Here is a 27,970-nt window from a genome sequence, read left to right on the forward strand (position 1 = left end):
CTTTTCCTTTTTTTTGAAAGAAAGCCAAGGCAACTGGTACATTTGCATCTCTGAAGTGAGACTCGCCTAGGAAAACCTGTCTGACTGCGTTGATGCTTCTTGCACTATTTACAGACTTGGAAAAGCTCTAGCACACATTGGGTTCCAGCTGCCCTCCATTCTGATGCCCCGGTGTGCTTGTCAGGCCCTACACTGATGACTAACTCATTCAGAGGCTACATTTGGGGCCGGGTTAACCATTCTGCTGAGCCTGCTTTAGAGCAGCCCCTGTGTTTCAGTTCAACATTGAAGAGCAGGGCAAAAAATTCTCTTCCAGGAATTGCACAGTTTCAAACACCCACACCCCACCCACAAGATGCAAAGCCGTATTTTTTTGCTTAAGCATGGGGGCAGGGAAGAAATTCTACATGAAGAATAAAAAATGCTGAGTACAGTGGTGCCTCGACTTATGAATTTAATCCGTTCCGAAGGCACCTTCGTAAGTTGAAAAATTCGTAAGTCGAAAAACGCCATTGGAAACGTGATTTCCCATAGGAATGCATTGAAAACGGAAAAATTCGTAAGTCGAAGCAACCCTATCTAAAAAGTCGAAAAATCCCTATCTAAAACCGCCATGGTTTTTTTCCGGATGTCGAGACATTCATAAGCACGCGGCCATTACCCCCATTCGTAAGTCGAAAAATCTGGTTGCCGAGTCGTTTGTAAGTCAAGGTACCACTGTACATAATATTACTGAACTTCCATTGGGGCTGTCGCTCATTTAAAGAACTCTTTCGTTGATTAATTGTATGGCTTTTAATAGATTACTCAATTAGGTCTGCATACATTTGCATAGGAATGACATAGTTTTGAAGAAAAACCATGCTTTGTCTTTAGATTATAAAAACAGGCACCATCTTACAGAGCACTCCTTTTTCAGGCAGCAGGGGAGAAGATGCTTCCACTAAATTGGAGGTTGCCACCTAGTTTTATGTACGTACTTCTACTGAAAATGATTATCTTTAAAAATAAAATAAAAAGTTGCCTGATTAATCAGGACACCTTTTCAGATGATCAAAAGCAGGCTTCCTCAACCTTGGCCCTCCAGATGTTTTGAGACTACAGTTCCCATTATCCCTGACCACTGGTCCTGCTAGCTAGGGATCATGGGCGTTGTAGGCCAAAAACATCTGGAGGGCCGAGTTTGAGGAAGCCTGAGCAAAAGTTTTATAATGCTTTGGTTTCATAGAAAACTGGAGGGCGAGGCAGAAAATAAGTCCGGTTGAGTTGAGGAGGGAGACTAATACAGGCAGGAGACTCAGATATCAGAAGCTGGGCTGGCCATAGGGGAGAGATGCTGCAGGCCAAATGTGCTCCTGACTGTTCTGTATGCCTGCTAGCTATGGGAACTGCCAGTGTCCATTCCTGCCACCGTTTGTTCTTATAATACTGGATCTACGTAAAGGGGAAAGACAGCTGACACCACAGGGGTTGAAAGCAAGCCAAAAAGTGGAGAGAAACCCTCGCATTGCTTCCTGCAGAATTTTCAGGCAGAAACCTTATCCAGGACTCCAGATGAAAGGATTCAAAATGTAGGAAAATACTTACGAAAACTGTAGATAAATTTCTATCAGAGTTCTGAGAGTTTTTTCCAGTAGTTTTATTAACTAGAGAAAGCATAATATTTCATCTGTCATACAGCCAATACATTTGCAACTCCTACCTGAAATTCTCTATACAAAGTCAATGCAAATAGATAAAATCATTGATGGGATAAAGAGCTTAAAATAACCAAGAGGTATAAAAACAAGTTTGCCATCTTGCCCTGAGTAGAAATGTTAAAAAATATATATAATCTGGATTCTCGGCGATGCAACCATCAACAGGATTACGAGGTTTTGAGATGGCACGCCAAGTGCAGTAAAACACATATTAATGCTATCTCAACTGTCCAGGTTTACAGCCTTTTCACTGTAGCGGAAATCAGTTGGGAATAGTAATGAAAATATGTATCATTGCACACTGGTTACATAATTTAGCTGGCAGTTCTCCTTGCTGAATATTTTATGTTGCATTTACATTTAGTGCCAGCTTCGAAGCTCATCCGTTTCTAGTGTGTTTCAAATGATTATGTGTACATAAATATTTCACATACAGAGCCTTGCTATGAGACATGCCCCAGTGCTGTAGCAGAGTGCAGCACCAGAAACCATCCCTTTAGAATAATCAACATGATTTTGCTCATTTGGGGTGGATCCAGCTAAGGGGCAGGCTGAAGAAGTGCTTAAGTGGAGCCCCCCCCCCCCAAAAAATCCATGCCGTCACGAGAATGAAGCAGGGAGGGGGGGGGTCCTCAATCAAGCCAAGTGAGATTTCCTAAGCACAGCAGTGATCACGCCAAGACCACAATCAAAACTTTGTTGCTTGGCGTCAGCTTCCCACAACTACAGAATAAGCCCGAAGGTGTGAAACCATTCAGAGTTCCTGCAGGTTCTGATTTATTTATTTTTTCTGCTGAGAGCAAGGTGGCAAACACATTTTCTCTTTGAAACCTGGTTAAAAGATTAAGCAGAACGGAAGCAAAATATATCTTCCGGTTAATAAAATTGTATTTTACAATCCGCCATCCTCACTCTATAACAACTAAGAACAGCCGCAAGGTCTCAGTCTAGGGGCTGGGGGTCTGCAATAGGCATGGTATGAAGAACTTCGTCTAGGAGCTGCAGGGCCCGATGCAGGTGAATTTCGATCCAACACGGCGTCTCCTTAATGCTCTGCCTCGGGTAATCAGGTCCCCAACCTTTGACAAAGCTCATCCTGAGGATGCACAGGCGGCGAAGGTCATCCACGCCAATTCCAGCTGCAGCTGACAAACCTAAAAAGAGCCAGGGACTACATTAAACACCTGTCTTAGCTTTCGGTTTCAGGTAAGCAATTTGCCAATCTCAACCCAGCTTTTGAGTGGCTTGGGTGCTTTGACAGCAACAATGCTTGCTGCCAAACACTTCCCAGATTTCTGAAAGTATTTAAAATTTGTTTGCTGGGTGAGCAGCAACAGTTTCCAATAGTCTCAAAATGTTTATGCTCTTGGCTAAGGAAAATATGCAACAAATGTGTAACAGCCATTACTGTCCTACTATAATCCTCAAGGCCTAAATCCTGAGGCCAAAGCTCAATTTAACAGAGCCTAGCATTCCAGAAGCATTTCAGAAGAAACTTGCACTATCCCCCAGAATCCATGATTCTTTTGTCCAATCTGGTAGCAGGTCCTAGCTGGTGCTTACCAGCCCCTGCTTCTGCCCCGCAGGGATCTTTTTTAACCACCTACCAGATTTAAAAAGCAGTAGGAGATACAGTATAGCTGTCTCATCTGAACTGCAGCCCCCAGTTTCCTCCTTCATAATATTCCAAGCATTTATCCCTTGTGAATTCCCATGGGAAAGGAATTCTGTAAATGCTTTCACACCCAGCACTCCTGTCAACTCATCATAGGGGCATGTCATGTTGAAAATGGACAAAACAAATTCCCTGATGAAAAATAAGACATTCTACAGCTCTAGTCAGACATCGTGCAAAGCTATGGTTTAACAGGGTTGCAAACCACGGTTTGTTTTGTCTGAACTGACAAACCACAGTTCTGTTAATTTGTCTGCCTCCAGAGGTCACTGCATCTGGAAACAGGAGTGATGAACAAAAAAAGAAACGGAAACAAGTGCACAACTATAAATCATGGTTTGCTTACACATTGGGAAGCTCAAACCACAGTTTGGCATGATCAAACTTAATTTATCCCTGCCAAAATCATTTCAAAAGTGAATTAATAGCAAAGAGAGGTGGGAAAAGCTGGTAATTTACTTTTATGTGCCACTTACTGATGGCTGGAGCGATTCCTCCTACAGATCCAGGCCCAGGAATATTTCCTGCAACTGCAGCAGCTTGAGCAGCAGCTGCAGCCTGTGCTGTAGCAGCCTGCTGTTGCATCTGACGGTGACACTGACGCAAATCGAACACCTTATTAAAAAAGAAACAGCACAGATTACAAATTAAGTCTTCAAAAGAACACCCACCAAAATTAAAACAACTGGGAATTCCCACCACTTAAGGCTTTTACAATGCAGAAAGTGCAGGTAACTCAAAAAATTAGGACAAACTTGTCTGGCTAAGTTTATTTCTAGAACATAAAGTTTACTGTTCTTTCCCTTTGCTGTTCTCCTAAGAATCCTCTAGGATTCTGACGCCACTGGTTGTATGCACTGTGGAAAACACAACAAGGGCTGTGCAAACTGCGAAGGCAGACACCAGGAATCATGCAGAATCATGCACATAAATACCTTCTGTGTAGGGATTGTTACTGCATAGTGTAGCAACTGTTTGTTAAGTTCCTGCCACATGCTTTAGGAACAGAAGACTATGGACCAGACTGAATGATGGTGGCTTCTGTGAAAAGGCACATGGGCAACTTAGGTAGGTGCCAAATCAGACCAAACTATTTGTGCGCATGAGAATTATGATGTATGGCTGGGCAACAACATAAACAACATGCTTACACCACATGATTTGAGGCTATTAAATGTTGGAGAAGCGACATGTTGGAAAGATAGAAGCACACACACACCCGCCCCTGAGGAGGAAGCATTAAGGGTGGAGGTATAGGAGAAGAATGAAGTGAAGGGGGTGGAAGTGAATTTGGGGGAAAGAGTAGGGATCTATAGTAAATTATGTGGGAAACTGCAGCCCAACATAAGCATGCATGAGTGCTAGTTAGCACATGAAGGTTTTAAGACCACAGAGCTCTGCTCCTAGTCTCAGCTAGGTCACACACCCCTCTTCTTCCATAAGGGAATGTGTTTCTATTCCTTTCTCAAACTCTCTTGTTGCCACGTAATCCACTTGGGTCCATGTTCAGACCGCATGTTTGAAATTATATGCTGCATTTTGCACCCAAGAGTAATCTACCTGTGTTCTCCTTGCTGCTGCATGAACCACTTTTGGATTTAGTAATTAAAACATTTTTAACTTATTCATAACAGTGTGTGGACTGTTCATTGCAAGAAGGGTAGAAAGAGGGGAAAGCATTTTATGGTACACTAAACAGGCTATGCAAAAGGGTTTAACAACCAATATTCCACACTGTGCTGCTAGCTAACTGGAGAGTGTGCAGAGCCCCATGTTTTGAATCTAGGCGCCCAGCCAAGTCTTTTGTTAAATACCCACACGTGGGTCAGATCTATTTTCCTTCCACAAATTAAGGGAGGTCAGCCTGATTTCATGAAGTTTGAGAAAGGCCACAAATACATGGTGGCATGAGCATGGTTTGAGTTCTTAAAACAGCTCACATTATAGTTAGAATTAAAATGACAACCTGTCAACATCTCACAAAAATCAACTTGCATAAAATGATTAATTTTGATGTTTGAAGCCATCAAGCCTAATCAAGGGTTTTAAATCTGATCATAGGTCTCATGGTTTACAGAGAGAATGAATGAATCCAATTTCTGTGAGCCCGTCAGCAGACCTCATGGGAATGGTCTCCATCTTCCCACCCCTTCCTAAGACTGCTCTTCATAAGCTTATATTGTAATTCTTATTTTGACTATAGGCTGTTCTTTAAAAATAAAAACTTGTTTCCCTTCTACTTGCAATGCCAAACACAATTACATTGTTTGTGCTAAAAAGAAAAAGAAAAAATTAAAAAAACAAGTCAGGAAAGGCTTCTAGAAAATATTGACTGCCACCCAACAGATTCACACAAACCTTTATATATGCACTTGGATAAATTTTGTGGACTGCATCGCCTGGTGCACGCCCTGCTTCCCGATCTAGGTAGTAACTCTGAACAAAGACCGCATGATCACTGAGGCACCGAACCCACACGTCACCTTCACCTTTGCATTCCAGCTGCACACCTTTGCCTATATGCAACCTGAAAAAGACCAGACCACTCAATGCAAGAAGGGGAAACAGTTATGTAGAAAATCAGTTCAGTTTGTAGGCAGCTTCTAGGCAGCTCCTTCACGGGGAGGGATACTTTAAAAAACAACACACACATTAATTTCCAGTAGGATAGCAGTGCTAATCTGTTGACAGCAAAAACAATGAAGAGTCTTGTGGTACCTTAAAGCAACAATTCCATGTTTAATACTGCACAAAACAACTGTTGATAACACAGGGATCCTGGGATTAGTGCTGCCTTTTGCCTGTCTTGAATACTCCAACATTTAGCTTCATTACATGAAATCTCCCTCTGTACCTGCCTTTTTTCTAAACTAAAACTCCCCAAATGTTGCAACCTTTCCCCATAGATTTGTTCCAGCCCCTTGTTCATTTTGGTTGCTTTCTTTTCCAGAAATAACAAAACATACCTCGCTCTCTCAATGGCTTCTGTTCTATGAACGTTGGAGAGCTGACCGAGGCAAAAGCGATCTCCACCTGAAGGGTCCACATATCCATCAACTGTAACAATTGGGCAGCTTGAAGGTACTTTAAATGTCTCGCCAACTTGGACATCCATCTCAAAATAGGCAATTGAACACCAGTACTCTGGAGCTGATTTTTAACCCCCCCAGGAGTAGGGAGGAGGAAGAAAAAGAAGAGAACTTAATGCAGAGCACCAGGCAAACAAGCAGCAGAGAAGGAGCATAGGGAATCAGCTTCTAGAACATAACTGCTCAAGCTTTTGCTAAATCTCTCCACTGCGTGTCTCTAGAAATAGGGAGCTTATTCAATTTTGCCTTAAAGCTTTCAAAATGTGTTTCTCAGGTTTCTTTAGAAAAGCTTACATATGGTTTTCTAAAGGTTGCCCATTCATCAAATGAATGATAGAAGAGATTTTAAAAGGAGCATGAAGCTGCTTTCAATTTGACATTCTTAGCCCATAGAAGAACACCAATTCAAGTGAACATTCTTTATATGCACTTAACTTACCAGGGTGGTTTGATATAGGTGGCTGGAATGCAAGTTCATTATGAACTGGCCCTAAAAAAAAGCAAAATACAGTCATGATGCTTATTCTTTGTCTACTCTCCTCACAAGTCCCTGCATCCTCCAAAAACAAATGACCACTAACTATTTGGATTTATTAGTTAAAGTAAATAGGGCAGACAGTAGAAATCAGTTGGGGGGGGGGGGAGATCATGTACAGTGCAAATTTTATACATAAACTCAGATACCTCAGCCTTTATAGACACACATAGAGAATGCCCAAACGTGTAAGGCAGAAACGACTTGTGGAATAGTACCCCAACCATTGCTCAAAGTGTTGTTTGTACAAACCCTTGCCATTTGTTAAACGGAAGAATAAGAGATGAGCATGCTTACCTGAAACACGCATTGAGTTCTCCTTATTTTGTTTCATTACATTTACATCTCACCTGTCAGGGGGACTCCCTACAGGGAGCCTCCCCCCCATCATCCTGAACAGCACTTCGCCCAGCGAGAGCAGTAGCAGCAGGTCAGGCGGGGGGAATGAGGAGGGGAGCGGAATGGAGGAGGGAAGGCTCAGGGAGGTATCAGATCCCTTGCACTGCCCTAGCCCACAAGTGGAAGAGGGAGCACAGCCACTTCCGGCGCCCAAATTGAGGCGCGCGCCCAAACGCAGGATGAGAGGGCAGCGTTTTGGGGTGCCCAAGCTATTATGCTGGCCCCGGAGCAGAAGGGCACCACTGCCGGATTCTACGAGTGACTAGGAGGTTATGTTTTCTGCTATCTGTGCACTGTAAATAGCATGCACAATAAAACCCTTAAAGAGAGAACGGACTGGAGCGTCTTTACTCGGGAGTAGCCGCAACAATCCCCTGACACCACCCTTCCCATATCATTTCCTTTGGGTGAGAGACAGTGACCTGCCCGAGACCAGACAAGGGACTCTGTAGCTGAGCAAACACCTGAAGTCAGATCTTTCTGGTCCAAGTCTACTGCACCATTACTGCCTCTCCTGCAGCCACCAAAATGCTGCACAAAAAGTAAGTGCATCTCAATGTGGTAATAAAAAGGTGCTTACAGTAATGTCCAGGATGGGGCATAGGCGGATGATGCTGAAGATGTCCATTCTGATGGTGAGGGATGGTGGGTGTGTAGGCGGCAGTTCGACTCCCAGTCCAAGTTGTTGTACTGTCTTAAAAATGCAGAGTAGAAAAGTCTGACCAATTTGCTTCACCTAGGAAACCCCCTCCCCGCTCCATTTCATTTGAAAAACTAGCAGTGCCATAAAACACTGGTGTACGGTATAAATAATACTTACTGTGGTGGTAAGTAGCTGGCTGACCTGTAAAGCCATTCTGCTGTGTCCCTGGCTGAGGCCCTGAAGCAATCTGCAAAAGTCCATCACTGTGGCCACCTGGCAGCATACTGGGGGGTTGACCTGGCAAAATGTAAAACAGTTAACACCTGCCTGAAAATGAGTTATCATTTCATTAGATGAATGTAGCATCACAATTCTGCTTCTTTGCCCTTTATTTGGTAAAATTACTTCTTTGATTTTGGCACCTTCAGGAAGCCATGACACAAAATATGTTTGTTTCATTACTAACACAGTTGCTTAATGCCAAGTAACTTATAAACGGAACTGCTCTGCATGCCCGAAACCTGTAAGGTGTGAAGAGACAAACCAGCACAAGGAGATTCCTTGTTGATATTCTGCAGTGTGTGTGAATGGGCCAGGAAACAGAGTTCTAGGATACCAGGTAAGAGAAGGCTGTGGATCAAACTACATCAGTCCTAAAGGCTGATAGAAGTATGGTCTACACCTTCCCCCACCCCAACGAACTGTAATGCAGTGGATCTTCTTCGATTCCCTATTCTTTCATTTACATGTGTATGGATTAAGGACAAAAAAAGACATTGCTTGGCAGCTTTCTTAGTTATACTTGGAGGTGCATGGGCTTATTTTCTTCCTCTGGGTAGGTTTTAAATGACAGTCTGAAAATCTTAGTATTAACTTTCACATAAGTTAGTTAGTTTGTTTATTCATAATAGTGGTTCTGTGTCTGTTTGTTTACTGAACAAGTGAAGTGCAATGATGTACAGGCAACTCCCCATTTACATCTGCTCTATTTGTGTACGACTTTGCACACATGTGGTGCCAGGATCTCAAAAGTGGAACCTGGAAATGGGGAGCATGTCCTCTTTGGGCTCTGGGGAGGGTCTTCTCATGAGCTGGAGGCCCAGTGGGGCTTTGCTGAGGCCTCCCCACCTAACAGCTGATGAGCAGGGTAGTGCAACAACAGCCACTACCTCATGTGTCAGCTGTGCAAGAGCCAGAGAGGCAGCGGCACTTAGCTGAGCCACACATGCGAGCAGAGGAACAGCGGGGCTTGCTGAGCAGCTCAGGTGACGCGTGGGGGCTGTGCAAGCCCCACTGCCCCTCTGTGATGCTCCCAATAAACATGGTTTCTGTTACACGCAGGGCCTCCCAGAACATAACCCCCTCGTAAATTGGACGTTGCCTGTAATGCAGTTGTAGTAACATACTTTATTGAACAGATAACTTCCTCTTCTCAAATATTTACATACTTCTTGAAAACTCAATGAAACTATTTAAACGAAAAAGAATTAACTTTCACATGTTGATACTCAATAGTAGATACTTTCATGAACAGTGTTACCCAGCATGCACAGAGTAACAGTAATCAGATGAGCAGAACCACTGCAAAGCATTTATTATTATTATTATTATTATTATTATTATTATTATTATTATCATTATTATTATAGAATTTATATACCGCCCTAAACCCGGGGGTCTTCCATTAACTCTTCACTATCAAGTCACTAAAGCATTTCTCAGTCTTCTGACTTCTGTACTTACTTCAGATAACCGCATACACAAGTTCTCTCTACAACAAGAACTAGAACTGAATTTCAAAATGTTTTCTAATGCTAAACTCTTGACCACATACTTGCACAAACAAATCTGCACTCACACAATCTACACAGTTGTGAGCATGTAATAATAATAATAATAATAATAATTTATTATTTATACCCCGCCCATCTGGCTGGGTTACCCCAGCCACTCTGGGTGGCTTCCAACAGAAAAATGAAATGTGTGTGTGTGTGTGTGTGTGTGTGTGTGTGTGTGTGTGTGTGTGTGTAAGTTTTGCCATGCTTCCACTGCTCGTAAATTATCTTCTTCAATCCAATCATTTGCATAACACTAGGAACCAAATGATAGCAGCTTTCGAGACTTACATTCCTACTCAGCTTAAGGGTTACTTAAGAAGCATGTCAAATAATTACAAAGCATATCAAATTTTCCCACTAATTAAATTGCAGTGAAATCAATAATGAAATGTAACAAAATATCAATCAAGGATGTGAAGAGGAGAAAACATTTAAGGTCATTTGAGACTGCGGCTGCATTCCAAACCCCTGACCAGCAGCAGTGGGGTTTAACAGGAGTGGTGCAACCACTGCGGCATCCACAGTCCTGCAGTTCACACTGACCAGAGTGGAAGGGAATCCGCAAGGAGAGAAGAGGGGGAAATGTCTGTATGCTACACTAGCCCCCATGCTAACACAGCGAAAAGGCCAGAATGGGCCACCATCATGTGACGGCAGCACAGCCGGCTCCACCCCCTCAATGTCCCATTTTGGTGTGTTCCACTGGCAACAACCAGCAGGGAGAACACTGGAAGTAGCTTCCATTTGGGCAGGTGCCAGGGGGTGTTCTCCAGTGGAAATGCTCCTGTGCCAGCACAGCCAGGTGGAGGAGCACCACCACCTCATTCAAACCCCCTCCAATACGGTAGATCAAGGTTTGCTCTTTGAACCACATTAGTATTCCAATTTGTAATCTCGCCAAGTTAATTTTGCCAAGTTTTAAAGAAGTTGAAACAAGTTTTGTAACAGAGTTATCTTACTTGTGGAAGCGACAGGAATGTTGGGAAAGTTGGTGGTGCTGGTAGTGCTAGACTCAGAAGGAGCTAACATGGCTGGGGTGCTGTAGGTTTCAGTAGATGCCCTGTTACTAGGCGGATGTTGGATAGTCTGAACTGAATGGCCTTCAGCAGTTGACAGCGATGTCTGCCCCTCAAATTCATGAACATATTCATCTTTCACCAACATGCTTGAGGGTGCTGTGATAAGATAAAAGGTTAAGTTACAAGGAAATATTAAGGGAGGGAATACACTTTTTTTATAAAAAAAATCTCAGAAAGGACAGCAATTGTTGACATTATCCACAGATTAGAAAGAGAAGATACTGTTTTCAATTACAAGGAGGGAAACTTAGGATAAGTGAATTGGGGGAACTCTTCTAACTATAAGGGCAGATCTGTAATAAAGTAAGCTGCTTGGTGAGATATTCAAAATAAGGTTGGACAGGCAACCCCTTTAGGGATGTATTTCCCCCCATTATTTATTTCATAAAATGTATACACCACTTGACTGTAAAAAAAACCCTCAAAGCAGTGTACCAAACTAGTAAAACAATAAAATTATATTTAAAAGTGACTATCTGAAACATTCAACAATTAAGACCAGCAATAAACTAAAAACACTCATCAGCATTCTACATATCTGGGTAGGCTTCTCTAAACAAAAACGTTTGAGGTGCCAAAATTCTTAAAATTCAGAACTGGTATTATGCTTTATGTATGTACAGATTATTCAGTTTTGGAAAGCAGAGCAAACAAAGCAATTCACATCCTTTTCAAATCAAAGCCTATTTGCCTTGTCTATGCCTATTCCAGTCCATTTTGTTGGGCCTCCTAATCCCTTCGATCCACCCCACATTTGTGCTCTAGGGATTAAATCAGAAGTCTCTGGGGCCTGCTTGGAACCCCTAAAAGTTTCAAATGCTTTAGAAAATCAAAATAATACAGATCAACTATAATATGAATAGAGCACAGATACCTCTTTATATTATGTAGGTACAATTCAGCACCATTATCCAAAGATGCACATTCGGATATGCAAATAATTCAGTGTTAAAACAGAAGTGGCCATCAAGAATGCACAAAGCTGATACTGCAGATATACAGACTTCCTACACTTTTTTTGGGGGGGGGGTATTTTCACTTCCCCAGCAGGCAATGGAAATGGATTTAATTCCAGTTTGACAAAACGAAACCATCAACAATTCCTAAACTTGTTTTCAACAAACTTTGCACAGAAAAGAGTTGAAGATATCCAACCGAATTAGAATTTTAACATTTTAGATACATGCAATATCTTATTAAGATTGCTAAATTAACTTTAGTTGATTTAATTTAGTTAGCTACATCCAGTAGCACTGAAATCATTGGTGTAAAATGTCAGTAGACCCCCAGCCTAAGACCCTTTTTCTCTCACGTCTGTACACATTTGTGTGGCCCATAGTACAGGCGATTCCCCACTTACACAGGGGTTACCTTCCAGCAGCCCTCACGCATAAGTGAAAATTATGTAAATGGGGAACACCCTCTAAACACCATTTAAATGCCCTCCCTGACGTGCTCTCTCCAAAAATCAAAAATGTTGTACCCAAAATATCCACAACTGGAATTGAAGCTCTGGGGCTGGCTGGAGGCAGTGCAGGAAAGCGGCAGCTACTGCTGTGCTACCCCGCACATCGGCTGTTAGATGGGAAGGCTGAGCAGCATAAACAAAGCCCCGCTGGACCTCTCTTCTCCTCCTCGGTCCTTTTGGACTCCTAGCAAGCCACAAAAACTCTCCATCTCTCTCCCTCCATTTCCGGGTATGAATTAAATTATGTTACTATTTCCCGGCACCACGCCTATACGCAAGTGGAAGGTGTCTGTATATCAATTAACTTGAGTATTCTCGAAGTAATTTCCCTAGCAATGCTTTGCATATGCTTTAAATTGAAAAGGCATTCACCTTAAGAGATATTGCTGTTTATACTGTACTTCATATGATTTCACGTATAGCTTACCTGAACTCTGCAGTGTCAATCCTGAAAGATCTTTAAGGAGAAAAGAACACATAAAGACACTAATTCAGTTTTAAATACCAATAAACAAATATTTTACTATCTATAAAGCCTATAAACATAAGGTGGGTAAATAACTGCAGCCATACTGTATATGTTAGTGAAGCACAATTAAACATTTCCTTCAATGTTTGTGGAAAACTGGAAAAGTGAAATTACACTCTTAAAATACACATTAAAATAACTTTCTATCACAACTTTTATACTAAACTGGAAAACTGTCCCTTTACCTGTTCACTTCCCTCTAACACCAATACTGGAGTTAAATATGGAATTGTTTCTAAACATAGAAAGGTTTTAGTTGTTTTTATGTATGGTAATGTTTTCATTTTTTTTTGAATTGTTAGAATTGCTTTTAGATAGGAAATTGTATAATTGTTGTTATAGCTGATGCTTTTCATGTGAAATCATTTTGAGATTTCTATGGAAAGCAATTCATAAATGGAATTTAATGAATAAATTACATGATTAAGGTCTTCCCTGCTCAGTCAGTGAGGTAGATTTAATAATACTGTAATAAAAACCCTAAAAGATCTCCAAACTTGGACAAGGGACCAACCCTTCCTCTCCACCACGAAACACCCTTTGGTGTTTAGACTCTCATCCAACCCATCTTAGAGGAACTTTAAAAGATCCTTCAAAAGGAAGGTTCATGAGACACAACTGTTTTCAAAAGCCTTCCTGAATGCTCTCTATACATTTTGTTGGAAGACACCACATTAGCAGTAGGCGCCACCTGTGAGGGATAGCCTAAATCTTGTAAGATAGAACAACATTGCTCAAGGGTCAACTTTCAGCAAGTACAGTACTGCTGTACAGAACACAACCCTGATGCAACAGGTATCCCCATCCCTGCAAGGAAGACACAGCTAGACCAAAAAATGCCAGAATACCACAGTAACCAAAGCCAAAGAAGAATTTCCAAGGTCATCTATGGCACTGGACATCAACTGGTAGCACAGGACCTACTCCCAGGTCATGACCTAATCTAAGGTGGCAGGAGTACCACCATATAAATATATGGCCTTTTTATTTTTAAAAAGGGGGGTCACCAGATGAATTTTAAGGTTGGGTCTTAAGTCAGAAAATGGTGAAGACAACTGCTCTGTGATATGGTATTTCAAATAACCCTGTCCAAAGAGAGGCATAAACTCTCCATGTTAACCGCACAGCTGTTGTAACTTTTCCTCCTAATGTTTTCCCTAAGAGCAGAGAAATATAGATCATCACTCCCTGGTGTAAGATTTGGCCTGCATCCCCACTAAAGTGGGAAGAAGGAAAGGTCTGGGTTGTTCCACTGTCAGGAAGGCCTGTTCTCCCAGCAGTTCTCCCCAAGCGCTGAAGTTACTTTGTGCAAGGGAAAGGCACAAAGAAAGAACTGCTGGCTTAAGTGACAGAAGTGAAGATCAAGAGCACCTGAGGGCTGCAACCTTGCTTCTACCAGCACAGCATTCATGGTGCATTCATGGTAAGCAGCTGCCGCCACAGCAGCAACCTACCTATAGGCTAAAAAGCAGTATATTCCTTCGTCCCTTACAAAAAGCAAATACATGCAACTGGGTTTTGGAGGGATGGGCCCTTGTCCAGCCCCAAGGGTGCTTTGCAATAATCTAGAATCAACTGGCTGCATAAGGTATCATGAAAAGGCAAAGGACAGCAGAGTGAAGAACCTGCAATACTCAAACCTAATGAAACACTAATGAAATGCAGCTCCACATACAGTATGAACATACTTACCAATGCCGGGTGATACAACACGCTCATAATGATATGGATTCACGCAGACACTATCACACTTCAAGTCAAAAGCATACTGACAATATTTGACATGTTTGAGTTCATTTTTGTGAAGATCAGGCCACCTCCATAGCCGTGCATAAATTACATGAGGAAAACCCTTACGACCAGCCACCTAGAAAGATTGAAGATTATGAAAATTTCAAATGAGAATAGAAAAGAGTATCTTCCACGAAATCACAAAGGATGACAAGGATCAGAATCAAATGTCACTAAGGGGTAGCAACACAACACTTTATACCCTGTGAATACCACCACAAGGAACCAACCCCATTTATAAACCCCAAATTGATTTCCATGACACATGGCAAATTATGCTCTCGTACCACTACTCTCCCTGCTTCAAAATGCCCCATACCCTGCTGCTCTCAGAGTAAGGACATTTAAGATATCATATGTGCTTCTACCAACCTGAAGTCTTCCATCCAATGTTCTCTGAATTGTAACACACTTGCTAGGATGAGCTCCATTTGTAGTTATAGCTGTAATCAAAGAATCCAATTCATCTTTTTTCTCCTTCAGTTTCTTTACTAAGCTTTCAATTGCTCGTTTTGCAAATGTTTCACTCTCCCCTCCTTGTCGATGGCACATCAAACTATGAACAATGCTCAGACACGCATCATTACTTGTTGGTGTGTTAGTAATAGACATATTGTCCATTTGGTACAGCTTTTACTTCCAAGACCAAATAATCTTGCCAGTCAGTGGGCCAAGAACTGTCTCCAACATGCACCTAGAAGGAATAGAGCACAAACATCACAATAATGGCCACGAAATGTTTACTGTCTGGGCCACCGGGCAGTATCATGTATGAGAAATGGACATGTTTTTTCCATGTGCAATATTTGAGTGCGTTCAAGCTATTTTTCAAAACGATTATTCAACAGGAAGTAAGCATACTCCTGTTCTTCTGCAGCTATATAACAGCCTTCCCCCAAGTATCTATACTTATTTGACAATGTTTTATTCTGTTCCCTGCCCCCAAAATGTAGCTCAGCAGATCTATCTGGTTTAACCCTTTATGCACTTTGTTTTTCAAAAAGTAACCGCTGTAATAGGATTCCTGCATTGATAAGAGCCAAATCATGCATGTGAGTTTAACTCAATTTTAAAATTAGTATCAGTAAGAAATTGAGTGAGGGGGTGAGGAAGAGCCAATCATTTTCAGTAATCACCACACATATTTTTATAATGTCTAGTTCCGTTCTCAAGAGCCACACTAGATATCAAAGCAGAGGATACATTTAGTGTCTTCCAAATTATGTTGTCTTTTTAATACTTTATTGCTGCCAAACGAGAGATGGGGGGGGGGTTCCAAATCTCACTGGCAAAGCAGCAGGGCAGAGGAAGTGTTCAAAATTTTCCTCATGCACAATTATTGCTTTTCTTTATAAAGGAGGGAAGATAGAGAGATGAAAGCAGCTTGGGAAGCCAATTCTGATTTGATAAAGTCCAAAGGAAAAGTGCCAAGCATTCCACACACCCATACACATCTGCACCAATATTTAAGTTTCCAGGACACACTAACCCCTTTCTGCAATAGAATATAACACAGGCATTTTCATGTATCATCACACAATTACCAGAGAGCAAGTCCATGCCCCTAGCTCAGCCCCTGAAGATATACAGCTTCCACTACATTCTCTATTCCACAGTATTCACATATTAGGCATGCTTCATGATGGATTCCAGCTCTAATGGAAACCTATGCACATAGGCTTTCCCCTTGCAGAAGTCCATGTGCAACTCCGCTCTCTGGTAACTGAGAGTCCTAGATGGCCTCAACAATGGGCTGCATCCAGACTTAGTCATACGGTACTTACAGCAGACTCACTGAAATGAGAATTGAGTTAGTCATAACTTGTTCCTTTGATTTCAATGGGTCTACTCTAAGCATTTAGTCTGTATCCAATCCACTATACCCTGTCAACAGAGTAGCTGTAATTTTTTCCAATTAAGACTTATTGTACAACTGACATTTAACATTCAGAGCAGCCAGGAAGTTATAAAATCACTTCCAAGAAAGCATTAGCAACACACAAATGTCCTGTTGAATCACAGAGCTATCATCAGAATACATTTTATGCATGCGTGGCTTAAAGTAGTCCCCACAAAAATGCCACTTTGAGCTGACCAATGCACTGATTTGGTATGGGATTGTGTCTTTTCAACGGAGGCGTAGGAATTCAAAGCAGATGGCAGTTCTTCCAATTAACACTGCTATTATGGTGCAACATGCTGCCTCTTTTCATTCCTCGGGATATTTCTGTCCCAAAGGGGTATTTGAACAATTAAGAGACAACATTTGTAAGCTGCATTGCAAAGATAATGCCTTGCATGCTTTAAAAGTCATTGCAGATACTGCATAGCTTGCTTTAGCATCTCTTCTACCCTGTTTCTCATATTTTAAGACATACCCATAAATTAAGCCATAGCAGGATTTTTAAGCATTCAAGGAATATAAGCCATACCCCGAAAATAAGACATAGTGATAGGCGCAGCAGCAATGCCGGCCGCGGCAGGAGGAGGAAAAAAATAAGACATCCCTTGAAAATAAGCCATAGTGTGTTTTTTTGAGGAAAAAATAAATATAAGACATGTCTTATAATATGAGAAACACGGTATTTACTGGTGTTTACACGAAAGCAAACAATAAAACAGCGATCTGTGAAAATCACAGGATGTTCTGATGTGTCAATTAAAAGTTAGAAATTCATTCCTTCACTTCCTGATTCCCTCCAGTTGCTGCTGAATAACTATGAACAGCCTCAGCTCCCATGGCCAAATGTCATGTACAAGGAGAGTTGCAGTCCAACAATGAGAGGACCCTAATTTGCTGCCGTTTGCTGCCTTGTGGTGCTGGGACACACATGATTCAGAAGGCGCACATCCATAAAGCCAAAATCCCCTGCATCAACCTTCTTGAACTTTGGGTCCCCAGAAGCAGCTAGACTACAATTCCTTTCACTCTTGATTGGCTAAACTACTGGGGAATTATCAGAGCTGGAGTCCAGAGCTGGGAACCCAAAGTTGAAGAACTGTGCACTTTATTTTTTTTAGAGTTCCAATAGAAAAGACGACAGGCAAAATGCTCTCTGCTAGTGGTGATTCTAGATGGCTTAACTACAGCATGCATGTAAAATCTCCATCTACATATGTCCTTCCAGTATCCTATTCTTCTCAAAGGATCTCTATTATCTACTCTCAGGGTTGACGGGTATGTGTGAGTAAATGCACATCCCCTCAGTCTTGATGCTTAATTCCCAGGGTGCAGTAGTCTTGTGGAGACAGATTCATCAAGGATGGGTAGGATTCATCATGCCAAGAGACCCTAATCAATCTTACACCACCAGTTCCAATTCCTCATCACCCACATCCTCATAAGGACAGATACAAAACCATTATTATACATTTGGCACAAGCGGAAACATGGAAATGTAAAGTGCTTCTCATGATGTGGCCACCAAATGCAAGGTGCTTCAACTTAGATTGCTGTGACATCTGTTCCACAAGCCCTGGCTGGCAGCCAATTAATAATATACTTCATTAATCTAGAGGCCTCAAGCTGCCACTGCATCTATGTGTGAGCTATATAGACTTGAAGGTAGCGAGGTGGGGCAACACAAGTGCAAACTTGTCTTCCATGTTTGCAGGTCTCATTGCTCTACATGTTTCCCTCTTTAACACCCTTCTCCTGTCGGTTGCTTTGTTTTCCTCCTTGCTTCAGGGACCTGATACCTTCACAAGTCTCTTCCTCCTACATCAGGGTTGGCTAACCTGATGCCCTCCAAATGTCATTGGGCTCATATCTCCCATGAACCCTACCCAGCACAATGATCTCCACCCCTGCTGCTCCTCTTCCCTTCCTAGCTACAGTCTGACCCTGGTTCAATATGCAAAATAGACAAACTGAAGTTCAGACCAATAGGTTGACTGACATCCGGCATCGGTTAGTGACCTGACTGTTAGTCTTGGGAGTTGGAATCATGCTTATCACTATAAGAGGACTGATGCGATGGAAGTATTCTCATGCTTACTCAGCCAGTCTTCAGTTGGCTTTCTGGACTATATTTCTTAGGGTACAGCTGTGGCCCTCCGGGTTTCATTGTTTCCCATACCTCTTAGCACTGCCTAAGGCAGCAGGGGCTGATGGGAGTGAAAGTACAACATAGGAACTGCATCACAGTTTGCTTACTGCTGCCCTATGCAATTCATAAAGACCAGAACCAGGCCATTAACTCTTCCTCTTTCTGATCATGTACATAGTATTTCTTCTGCCCAGGCAGACACATGCGGCACCCATGTATTTTATACATACAATCATAGAATTGTAGAGCTGGAAGGGACCCCGAGGGTCATCTAGTAACCCCTTGCAAAGCAGGAATCTCAACCAAAACATCTGTGACAGATGGCTATTCATCCTCTGCTTTAAACATCCAATGAAGGAGAGTCCACCACCTTGAGGGAGCCTGTTCCGCTATCAGCTCTTATCACCAGAAAGTTCTTCCTGATGTTGAGTTGGAATCATCTTTCTTGTAACTTGGAGCCATTGATTCGGATCCTACCCTCTGGAGCAGGAGAAAACAAGCTTGCTCCATCTTCGTGGGACACCTCCTTAGATATTTGAAGATGGCTATCATATCTCAGTCCCCTCTTTTCCAGGTTAAACATACCCTACTCCCCCGTAAAGGTAAAGGGACCCCTGACCATTAGGTCCAGTCGCGGACGACTCTGGGATTGCGGCGCTCATCTCGCGTTATTGGCCGAGGGAGCCGGCATACAGCTTCCGGGGTCATGTGGCCAGCATGACAAAGCTGCTTCTGGCAAACCAGAGCAGCGCACGGAAATGCCGTTTACCTTCCCGCTGTAGCGGTACCTATTTATCTACTTGCACTTTGACGTGCGTTCGAACTGCTAGATTGGCAGGAGCTGGGACCGAGCAACGGGAGCTCACCCCATCGTGGGGATTGAACCGCCAACCTTCTGATCGGCAAGCCCTAGGCTCAGTGGTTTAACCCACAGCGCCACCCATGTCCCATAGATGACGCTAAATAGACTGTTTTGAAACATATTCCTAGAATTGGTCTCTTCTGTTTTTTGTGTGTGAAGATTTTCTTGATAAATTAATAAGGAAGAGCTAAAATATTCAACACCAGAGTGATGCTGCTACTGAAATATAAGGCAAAACAATAAATACATACCTCAAATGATATGTATTAAACCATCTAATAAACCAAAACTCTGACCTCAACTCATTTCTAGATCAATAATCTAGTACACAGCTTAGATACTTAACTGCTGAAAACATGGCACAAATTCAATAATCACAATCACTGACACCAGCTACAACAAATTTCAAAGCTAGGGGTGAATCGTTCAGCAACTGTGCAGGGCAATACTGTAATGCTTTTAAGATCGTCACGCCACTGGTCTAATGGAAGCCATTCAAGCACTTGAATCAACAAGAGGCTACTGAAGTTTTAATCTAGCTTTTGAGAGCAGTAGCAACCACCACTGCCTTCTCAGCAAATAAAAATAGGATTTTAATTTGTATTCAAAAGGGGGGGGATATTCCACTGCCAGTCAATCAAAGGAAAGCAATTAGACAGCACCCATTAAAATTAATGGACTAGGCTAGTCAGGTCTTTTCAATGGATCAACTCTGAACAGGACTAACATTGGATACAACCCCCAATTTTAACCTTGTGGTGCATAACTACCTCATCCTGCAACATCATACAGTATATCATTTCCTTTTACTGTACTGACATGGGTGAAATATGCTTATTTAATGTTGAAAATACAATATGATAGGAGAGCAGCTCAGGAATTCCTGGTATTTAAGCTTGCTTGCTAATTTTTTTTTAAAAAAAATTACCTGTTTTTTATTTGTGTGCACACATGCAGACTCACATTTAACTCTTTCTTACACACATTTAATTCTCAGCTTCCTTCCAAATTTATCTCTATCTATACATGACTGCACTGTAATAGGGCTTATCCACACTTCCCTTTTTCTTTCTAGGCAGAAGTATAATGCTCCATGTCTGAGGCAGAAAAACCCACAAAAACCCACTCTTTAAAGTTCAATCGGAGCAAACATCAATTCAGGTTTCACACAGACTGATATTTAAAGAGTAGAGTTTTGTGGGGAAAGCTCTGGAGACGAAGAAAAAAAGAGGCTGAGAGACTACCGGTAAACTTTAAATCACAAATTGTTGCATGGAAAGAGCAGAGGAAAGGTAAGTGTAGATAAGCCCATAGTTGGCATATAAAGTGATCAATCCTCAAAGAAATATCATCATCATTATATATCCTCCTTCCTCTCAAAGGCACCTACAACAGAGTGACTAAGACTGCAATCCAAACCCAATTACCTAGGAGTAAGCTCCACTGAATTCAATGGGATGTACTTCTGAGCATACGTAGTTAGGATTGTAGCCTAATCTGATATTGGCAACGGTTAAATATACAACAACGCTAACTTTACAAGTTAAAAACTTCTGTAAACCTAGGTAAATAAACATAACAAAATGTATTGATTGTAAAGGCAGCCAACAGTGCAAAAAAACCCACACAATAAAAATGGTGACAGCACAAAAAAAATAAAAAACAGGAGCTTCTAGAACATACAAAACTAAAGGAGTAGAAGCTAAATCAACAGGAATATTCTTTACAAATGTACAACTAATCCAAGCTTTTAAATAGCCACTTGACAGGTCACCTGTCCAGCAAACCCAGTGCTTGTAAATTGGAAATATGTGAGTTCTTCCCCCCCCCATGTACAGTAGTTGAGATGCCCACATGACTAATAGAGCCATTGCCAATGTTTCTGAAATGTTCACATTGTTTTCACAATTTTGTTGTTTCCTGCCCCAGTCTCCTTTGGAGGAAAATGACTGATAGAAATGAAAATAACAATAATAATCCTAAATTCAGTGGTCCAAAATATGTGGAGGGCACCAGGCTGGGGAAGGCTCATTTAGATTATTCATTGACTGATGTAAATCTGCTTCAATGAGACGTATTCTACAAGTAGACTTAGGTGTGCCTCTCATGGTTCCCTTTCTACCTCAAAAGACCTCCTCTTCTTGTCACCAATTAAAATTTGTTACCTTTAAGTAGCAAGAATTTGTTTTTCAAAAAAAAATGCTTCAGGTGGTTGTATAAAAGGATCATGAAAATATGACTGCAGCATTTATCCATCTGTGCCAAACACTGGAACCATCAACTAAGCACCCAACTCCATTTGATCTTTGTATTCACTCCAGAAGTTATGTGGCTTTTATCCTTGTTAAAAACCTGTGACAATTTTATTTAAAAAATCAAGAAGTTACATCTCACTTTACAGCCACACAAAACATTTACAAGATCACCACAATAAAAACATCATAATTATCTAAAAGTGGCATACAGTAAGAAAAGCTTGCCAAAGAAGCCACAACCATCACATGAAAGCTCAGAGAGAAGTGGGTATCATGATAGCACACCCAACAGTAAAGTGGGAACTACTGAGAAGGTTCTGTTCCTTGTAACAAACCAAACTTTAGAGTCTAAAGGCAGGTGGGTTATCTGGGATGACCTTGAATGCTGCTGAGATTTATGATGTATTGTGTGAGGATGGCAGACAAAAATGATAGACTATGCTGAATTAGCGAGACTTACGAGCGGGATCCGGAACCAGGGGGAAACAAAGTTCCTAAAAGACTGGAGTAAATATGTGGACTACATGGAAAAGAACTGTAGAAGTTTAAAAACTCTTGCAGGGTTGAAGTAAATCCTGCGAACTGAATTTAAGAAGAGGAAATAAAAAACTGCGGGATAAGCTTTGATTAGAAAACCTTATGAGGGGATGGAGGGAAGTCACAGTGAAATACATGCTACTGTGTTATGGTGTTATTTGTTATGTTTAAATGTGTATTAATTGGAAAATCTAATAAAATGTTATTTAAAAAAAATAATGATGTATTGTGTGAGGTTAGGGCAGGGGTCCCCAGACTTACCGGGCTTCGGGCCGGTGCCCACCGCGCCGACCGCGCGGCGGGCCGGAGGGCAGGGGAGTGCGCGCGCAGCGGGCCGGAGGGCGGGGGAGTGCGCGCCCATGCGCATGCGCACACGGTCGGGGAAAAAAATCGCCGAAAATCGCTTGTGCGCATGGGCCTCCCCCGCCCCGGAAGTGCATTGGAAATGACCTCTTCTGGGTCGGGAGAGGCCCATACGCATGCGCACAAAGGATTTTCGGCGATTTTTTGCTGATTTTGAAGATCGCCGCCGCTTACATCAAGGACGCTTACATCAAGGATCATTACTAAGTATCTTAATGTCTGAAGGCACACCACTCCCAGAATGTAAATTCATAAACTGAAAAAATCTCAAAACTCACTTTTAAAAGCTTAGTTTTTAATTCTGTAAAACCTAACTGTTAATTAAATGGGAACTCAGGTCTACTGTGTGATGCTGTTCTGTATGCACATTTGATTTTCTGATGGCATAATGGAAATTCAAAATATGAATTTGATTTGATCAAGGGGAAATCCATGTTAATAACCATACAGTAAAGGGGGGGGGAACCAAAGAAATAACAATCTATGTTTAGCCATGGGTCAAAAGCTCTGGGTTTCATTAAAATGTAGCATCAAATTACATTGTGTGAAAGCATGGTTTAGCATCAAAACACAAGAATAAGGAATAAGGAGTACAGTATATTCCTGCGTATAAGACTACTTTTTAACCCAGGAAAATCTTCTCAAAAGTCAGGGGTCGTCTTATACACCGGGTCGTATTTCATATACAGTGAGTATATCCCAAACTATATTTTAACTGGAAAAGTTGGGGGTCGTCTTATATGCCCAGTCGTCTTATACGCCGGAATATACGGTATATACAAACAGGAAAAGTGATGATAAAGATTTCAACACAGCAACATAAATAATGAGATAAGGGACAGCAAAGACTTAAGACATATAAATAAGCAAAAACAGACAAATAAACCAAAATAAGCTTTGAATAATCAAAAGGAATCATTTAACTCTGGCTAGCAATAGGACACTGTTTTGTTTAAGAATGTGAGAAATCCCACATAATAGGGGAGGGGAAGGAATGGAAGAACCGAGCTGGAGAGCAGTGAGAGTGCTTGCAGCATGCAATGTGCTTGGAATAAGAGAAAATAAACAAGTTTCTATAAAGGAATTGAGATTATAATGTCAGAGGTGTCCCTAATACTCAAATAACATTAAATGAGTACACTAAAATGTTATATACTATTACTAACCAGAACATCCTATCCATTAACAAGAAAAGAAAAGAAAATATGTAATAGCAGGATGGGGGGGGGAATTGTCAGGAGTCAAAGAGTGCTGTAATTTACTGGAAACACTCTCAAATGTTTGGTCCCAGTAAAAAGCCATTCACAACTGAATGGAAGATCACCTTATCATCTGAAAGAAAACAGCAATGCAAGGGTAGCTAAAAGTGTACAGAATTAACTTAATGGACAGTTAGGATAATTTGCTTAAGTGTAGCTATAGCAAGGGAATCTAATCAAAGTCAAAAAGTAAGATGCCTACAAGATTCCCATGTTCTCTGATATCTAGAAAATGGGATCATCCTATTCAGAATGGATAGTAGTTTTTGCATCTAAGGAAAATTCGACTCAGACAGCTTGACTTAGCCCACTCCTAACAGGCTGGTGAACTCACAGTCAATGATGAATACAAGCAGGTGATCAGTTTTTTAATGTCAATGAAAACAATCCTTGGTGCATTAATTGTGGTGGGGAAAGCTATCTAAAGAGAATGCATCCCTAAAGCATGGGTGCTAGTCTCTGGCCCTCTAGATTTTGTTGAACTCTGAACTCCCATCAGTCCTAGCCAGTGTGGCTAATGGTCAGAGATAATAGGAAATGTGGAACAAAACATTTGAAGACCCACAGATCACCCAGCCCTGCCACCAAGTCTATTGGAAATAGCCATCCAGCTCTATCACCCACTGAATGCTACCACCACACTGTCAACCCTTTCAACGGCAGTCACAGTGTCTAACCTTTTCCAATGCCTGGTTGCCTGAAGTTGGCCTTCATTCCCAGAATACTGTCTGCTCGTAGCTTTATTCAACTCTGTTTGCTGGACTTGTTCAAGGATGTGTTATCATCCTACATTACTTCAAACCCACTCCCTTCCAACACCTGCCAGCTCCCAAGGCTACACACTAATCATGACACATGTTCAACACATTTGCTCTAATCCTTGCTATCCATCTCAGTGATATTTTTTTCTGTATTTCTGAGTTTAAGCTTATTTTACATATAGATTTTTCCCGTTCCACCAATATAAGTGGCATCAGGATCTCATGCAGTGCATATGGAACTTGTTCTCACAGGAGGCAGCAATGGCCACCAACTAGCATGGCTTTAGAAGAGGATTAGACAAATTCATGGATGATAAGGCTACCAAGGGCTACTAGCCATAATGACGATGCTCTACCTTCATGGCAGGAGACAGTAATGCTTATGAATAATAGTTGCTGGCAACTTCAGCGCTCTTGTGCTAGGGTCCTGCATGTGGATTTCCACAGGCATCAAGTTGGCTGCTGTGAGACCAGCCTTATCCAGGAGGCTCTTATGTTCTTAATCCACATTTATGATAGCGGAAAAAAGGATAAAATGTGTGTGATTGCATGGGATGGATGACATGCATCCCTACAGATGAACAGTAGAATAAATATTCACAGCAAATCCATCCCTACTTAATATGTGATAGAAAAACATTTTGTAAGCTATTATAAGTTCGTTGCCATTTCAATAGAGCACTTTTACTGTGTAGTATTTTTTATTTACTTAACAAAATGTATATAGCACTTGACTGTAATAAAACCACTCAGTGGTTTATGTACCTCTCAGCAACGCAATGAAGCAAGATTAGTTTTAACACAATGCATTGGGGAAATTATTTTGCACACAACTCTGAGCTACTAAGATTAAAGACAATAGATAACCCACCCTTCTTTTCACAAACTGAGGCTGAAAGGCAATAGCTAGCAATACCCCCAAGGCTAAATCTAGATTTGGAACCTAGATCCAACACTGACTCACATTTCTACAGTACTTCTACATCAGGCTTTGTGTTTTAATAACAATGTGAAGAAGCAAAGTACTTCTTCCAACACTTACTAAAGAACTGAATACAGGTAGGTAGCCGTGTTGGTCTGACGTAGTTGAAACAAAAAATAAATAATAAATTCCTTCCAGTAGCACCTTAGAGACGAACTAAGTTTGTCATTGGTATGAGCTTTCGTGTGCATGTACCCTTCTTCAGATAAAGAACTGAATAGCTTCTATAACCTTGTACCGTATTTCAGTACTTCACAATCCTTGAATGACAAAGACAAGCTTCTTATATTGATTGTACAAAATGCTTCCCACTTACTACCACTAATTCAGCCAGTATTATTCACTTCCAGATCACTTTTTTCGGGCACATCACAGCATGCTTTACAAAGCTTCTCTCTCGACCCACTAATTCACCTCTTGTGGGTGTTTAATCTCCTTCCATATTTTAAATATGGATGGGGGGTATTATCCAGAAAGATATAATAATAGAATTTTAAAACATGACATTCAGGAGCAACTTTTCAGATCAAGTTTTAATACAGCATGAATATCTACAGGTTATAGCCAACTTCTGCATTAACTTACTGTAGACGTATACAGCAACCCACAGAAGCATATGAAGCATTACAGCTAATTATTAAAATTAGTTTTCTGAATTCATTCTTTAAATAAAAATTAACAGAGGTATCCATGCATTTTATAATACCTAAAGACATAACTGTCTCATGTTGCTGAAGGCACTTCATTACTATGGTTACTACTAAAGGCTAACAGGTGGGTTTTTTTAAAATAAAAATGGCATGCGCTTTCACCGACTAGAGCCTTCTTCATCAGATGCAGAAGAACTCATCACAATAAGTCTGCTAGTCTCCAAGGTGCCACACGACTGTTAACCGCAATAATTCAAAAAGAGCAGGCTTGTGGCCCGTGAGAGATTTAGCAGATGTATGGTGGCAAGTTTTTCTTCCCTGCATCCGATGAAGCAGGCGCTATTCCATTAATGCTCATGCAAACAATAAATCTGTTTTAGGTTTTTACGGTGCCACTAAGCTCTTTGTTCTTTTTGCCACAACGGTGTCACCACAAGCTTTATGATACTTTATAAAACTAGCAGGTTTACTGTGGCAAGTGTTCTCGCTCCGTTGCAAACAAAACAAAAACCACTCATGCCATTGCAGGGAGGGGAACCCCCCCCCCAACTTCACGATTCTACCAACTAGTCCCGTTAAGCCTTTAAAAGGTACCATCTTTTTTTGAGGGGGGGGGGTCTCCTTCCGCTTCAAGAGCAACAGATGAAAGAAACACTTCTGGAACTCTTACTCCGCGCAAGGGGGGGGGGGGAATACAATAATGCTTTCTCGAAGCAGATTTGCAGGGGGCTTCCACGTAGAGCCCCCCACCCCCGTCCAGAGCCACTGCTCGGGCTGCAATCCTAGGCAGGTTACTCGAGAGTAACTCAACTGAGTAAACGTGCAGAGTTTCCTTTTTAAATAATTACAAAAGGGGGTCCGGGGGGGTAGGGAAAACAGACCTTCCAGGCTCCCTTTGTCTCTCCTTCTCTGCTCCCGGCAGATTTATTATTACAATCACAGCCTCGCAATGTTTATACACACAGATAGATTACCACTACTCGCCTCTTAACTCAAGAAGGAACTTCAAGGCCGAGTAGTAGTAAATAAAGCGAGCAAGCAAAACAAAAGCCCGAGCGGCGGAGGGGAGAAAAGAAGGGGCTAAGGGGGCGTTACCTGGGCCTCGGCCGGGACCCCGTGTCGGGCGGCGGTGGCGGTGGCAGCAGCAGCAGCAGCGCAGGCGCCGCCGCGGCCTGCCCGCCCGCCCGCCGGTGAGGGGCCTTCCTGGGCGTCCCTAACCCACCTCCTCGGCCGCCCCTCGCGATCGCCTTCCCGCCTCCTCAGCGGACCTGAGGGGGGAGGCTTCCTGAGGGGCGCCGCGGCCTCTCGCTCTGCGCACGCGCACGCAGACGGGGGGGGTGCCGAGGCGCGAGGAGGAGGAGGAGGGAGGAACGTTCCAGCCGCCGCCGCCGCCGCCGCCGCCGCCGCCTCCTACGTAGCGCCGCTGGTTGGCTCGTGTTGTTGTTGGTGCCGCCGCTTGCGCTGCTGCCGCCGCAGACACTACCAGGCAGGTGCCGTAGCGCGCAT

The 27,970-nt window shown here is 42.1% G+C and overlaps 1 protein-coding gene across 3 annotated transcripts; it reads right to left on the minus strand.

Moving 5' to 3' along the window:
* Window positions 1–27,944, minus strand: SMAD4 (SMAD family member 4). 3 transcript variants are annotated; one of them, XM_035100344.2, is made up of 12 exons: window positions 27,560–27,944; window positions 15,119–15,440; window positions 14,648–14,822; window positions 12,854–12,883; window positions 10,839–11,054; window positions 8,219–8,338; window positions 7,979–8,092; window positions 6,904–6,954; window positions 6,342–6,519; window positions 5,734–5,902; window positions 3,852–3,990; window positions 1–2,854 (listed from the first exon to the last, which is right to left on the minus strand). In XM_035100344.2, the coding sequence occupies exons 2-12, from the start codon at window positions 15,365–15,367 to the stop codon at window positions 2,643–2,645; spliced, it is 1,653 nt and encodes a 550-aa protein (XP_034956235.1). In that variant the 5' UTR covers window positions 15,368–15,440; window positions 27,560–27,944; the 3' UTR covers window positions 1–2,642. The 3 variants fall into 3 exon arrangements, with proteins under 3 accessions (XP_034956235.1, XP_034956233.1, XP_034956234.1); XM_035100342.2 differs by having other exon boundaries at window positions 6,342–6,525; window positions 27,560–27,943; XM_035100343.2 differs by lacking the exon at window positions 27,560–27,944 and adding an exon at window positions 21,823–22,507 and having other exon boundaries at window positions 6,342–6,525.
* Between the last annotated feature and the right edge of the window lie 26 nt (window positions 27,945–27,970).

The sequence above is a fragment of the Zootoca vivipara genome, chromosome 11 (genome assembly GCF_963506605.1).
Source record: "Zootoca vivipara chromosome 11, rZooViv1.1, whole genome shotgun sequence".
Classification (NCBI taxonomy): Eukaryota; Metazoa; Chordata; class Lepidosauria; order Squamata; family Lacertidae; genus Zootoca; species Zootoca vivipara.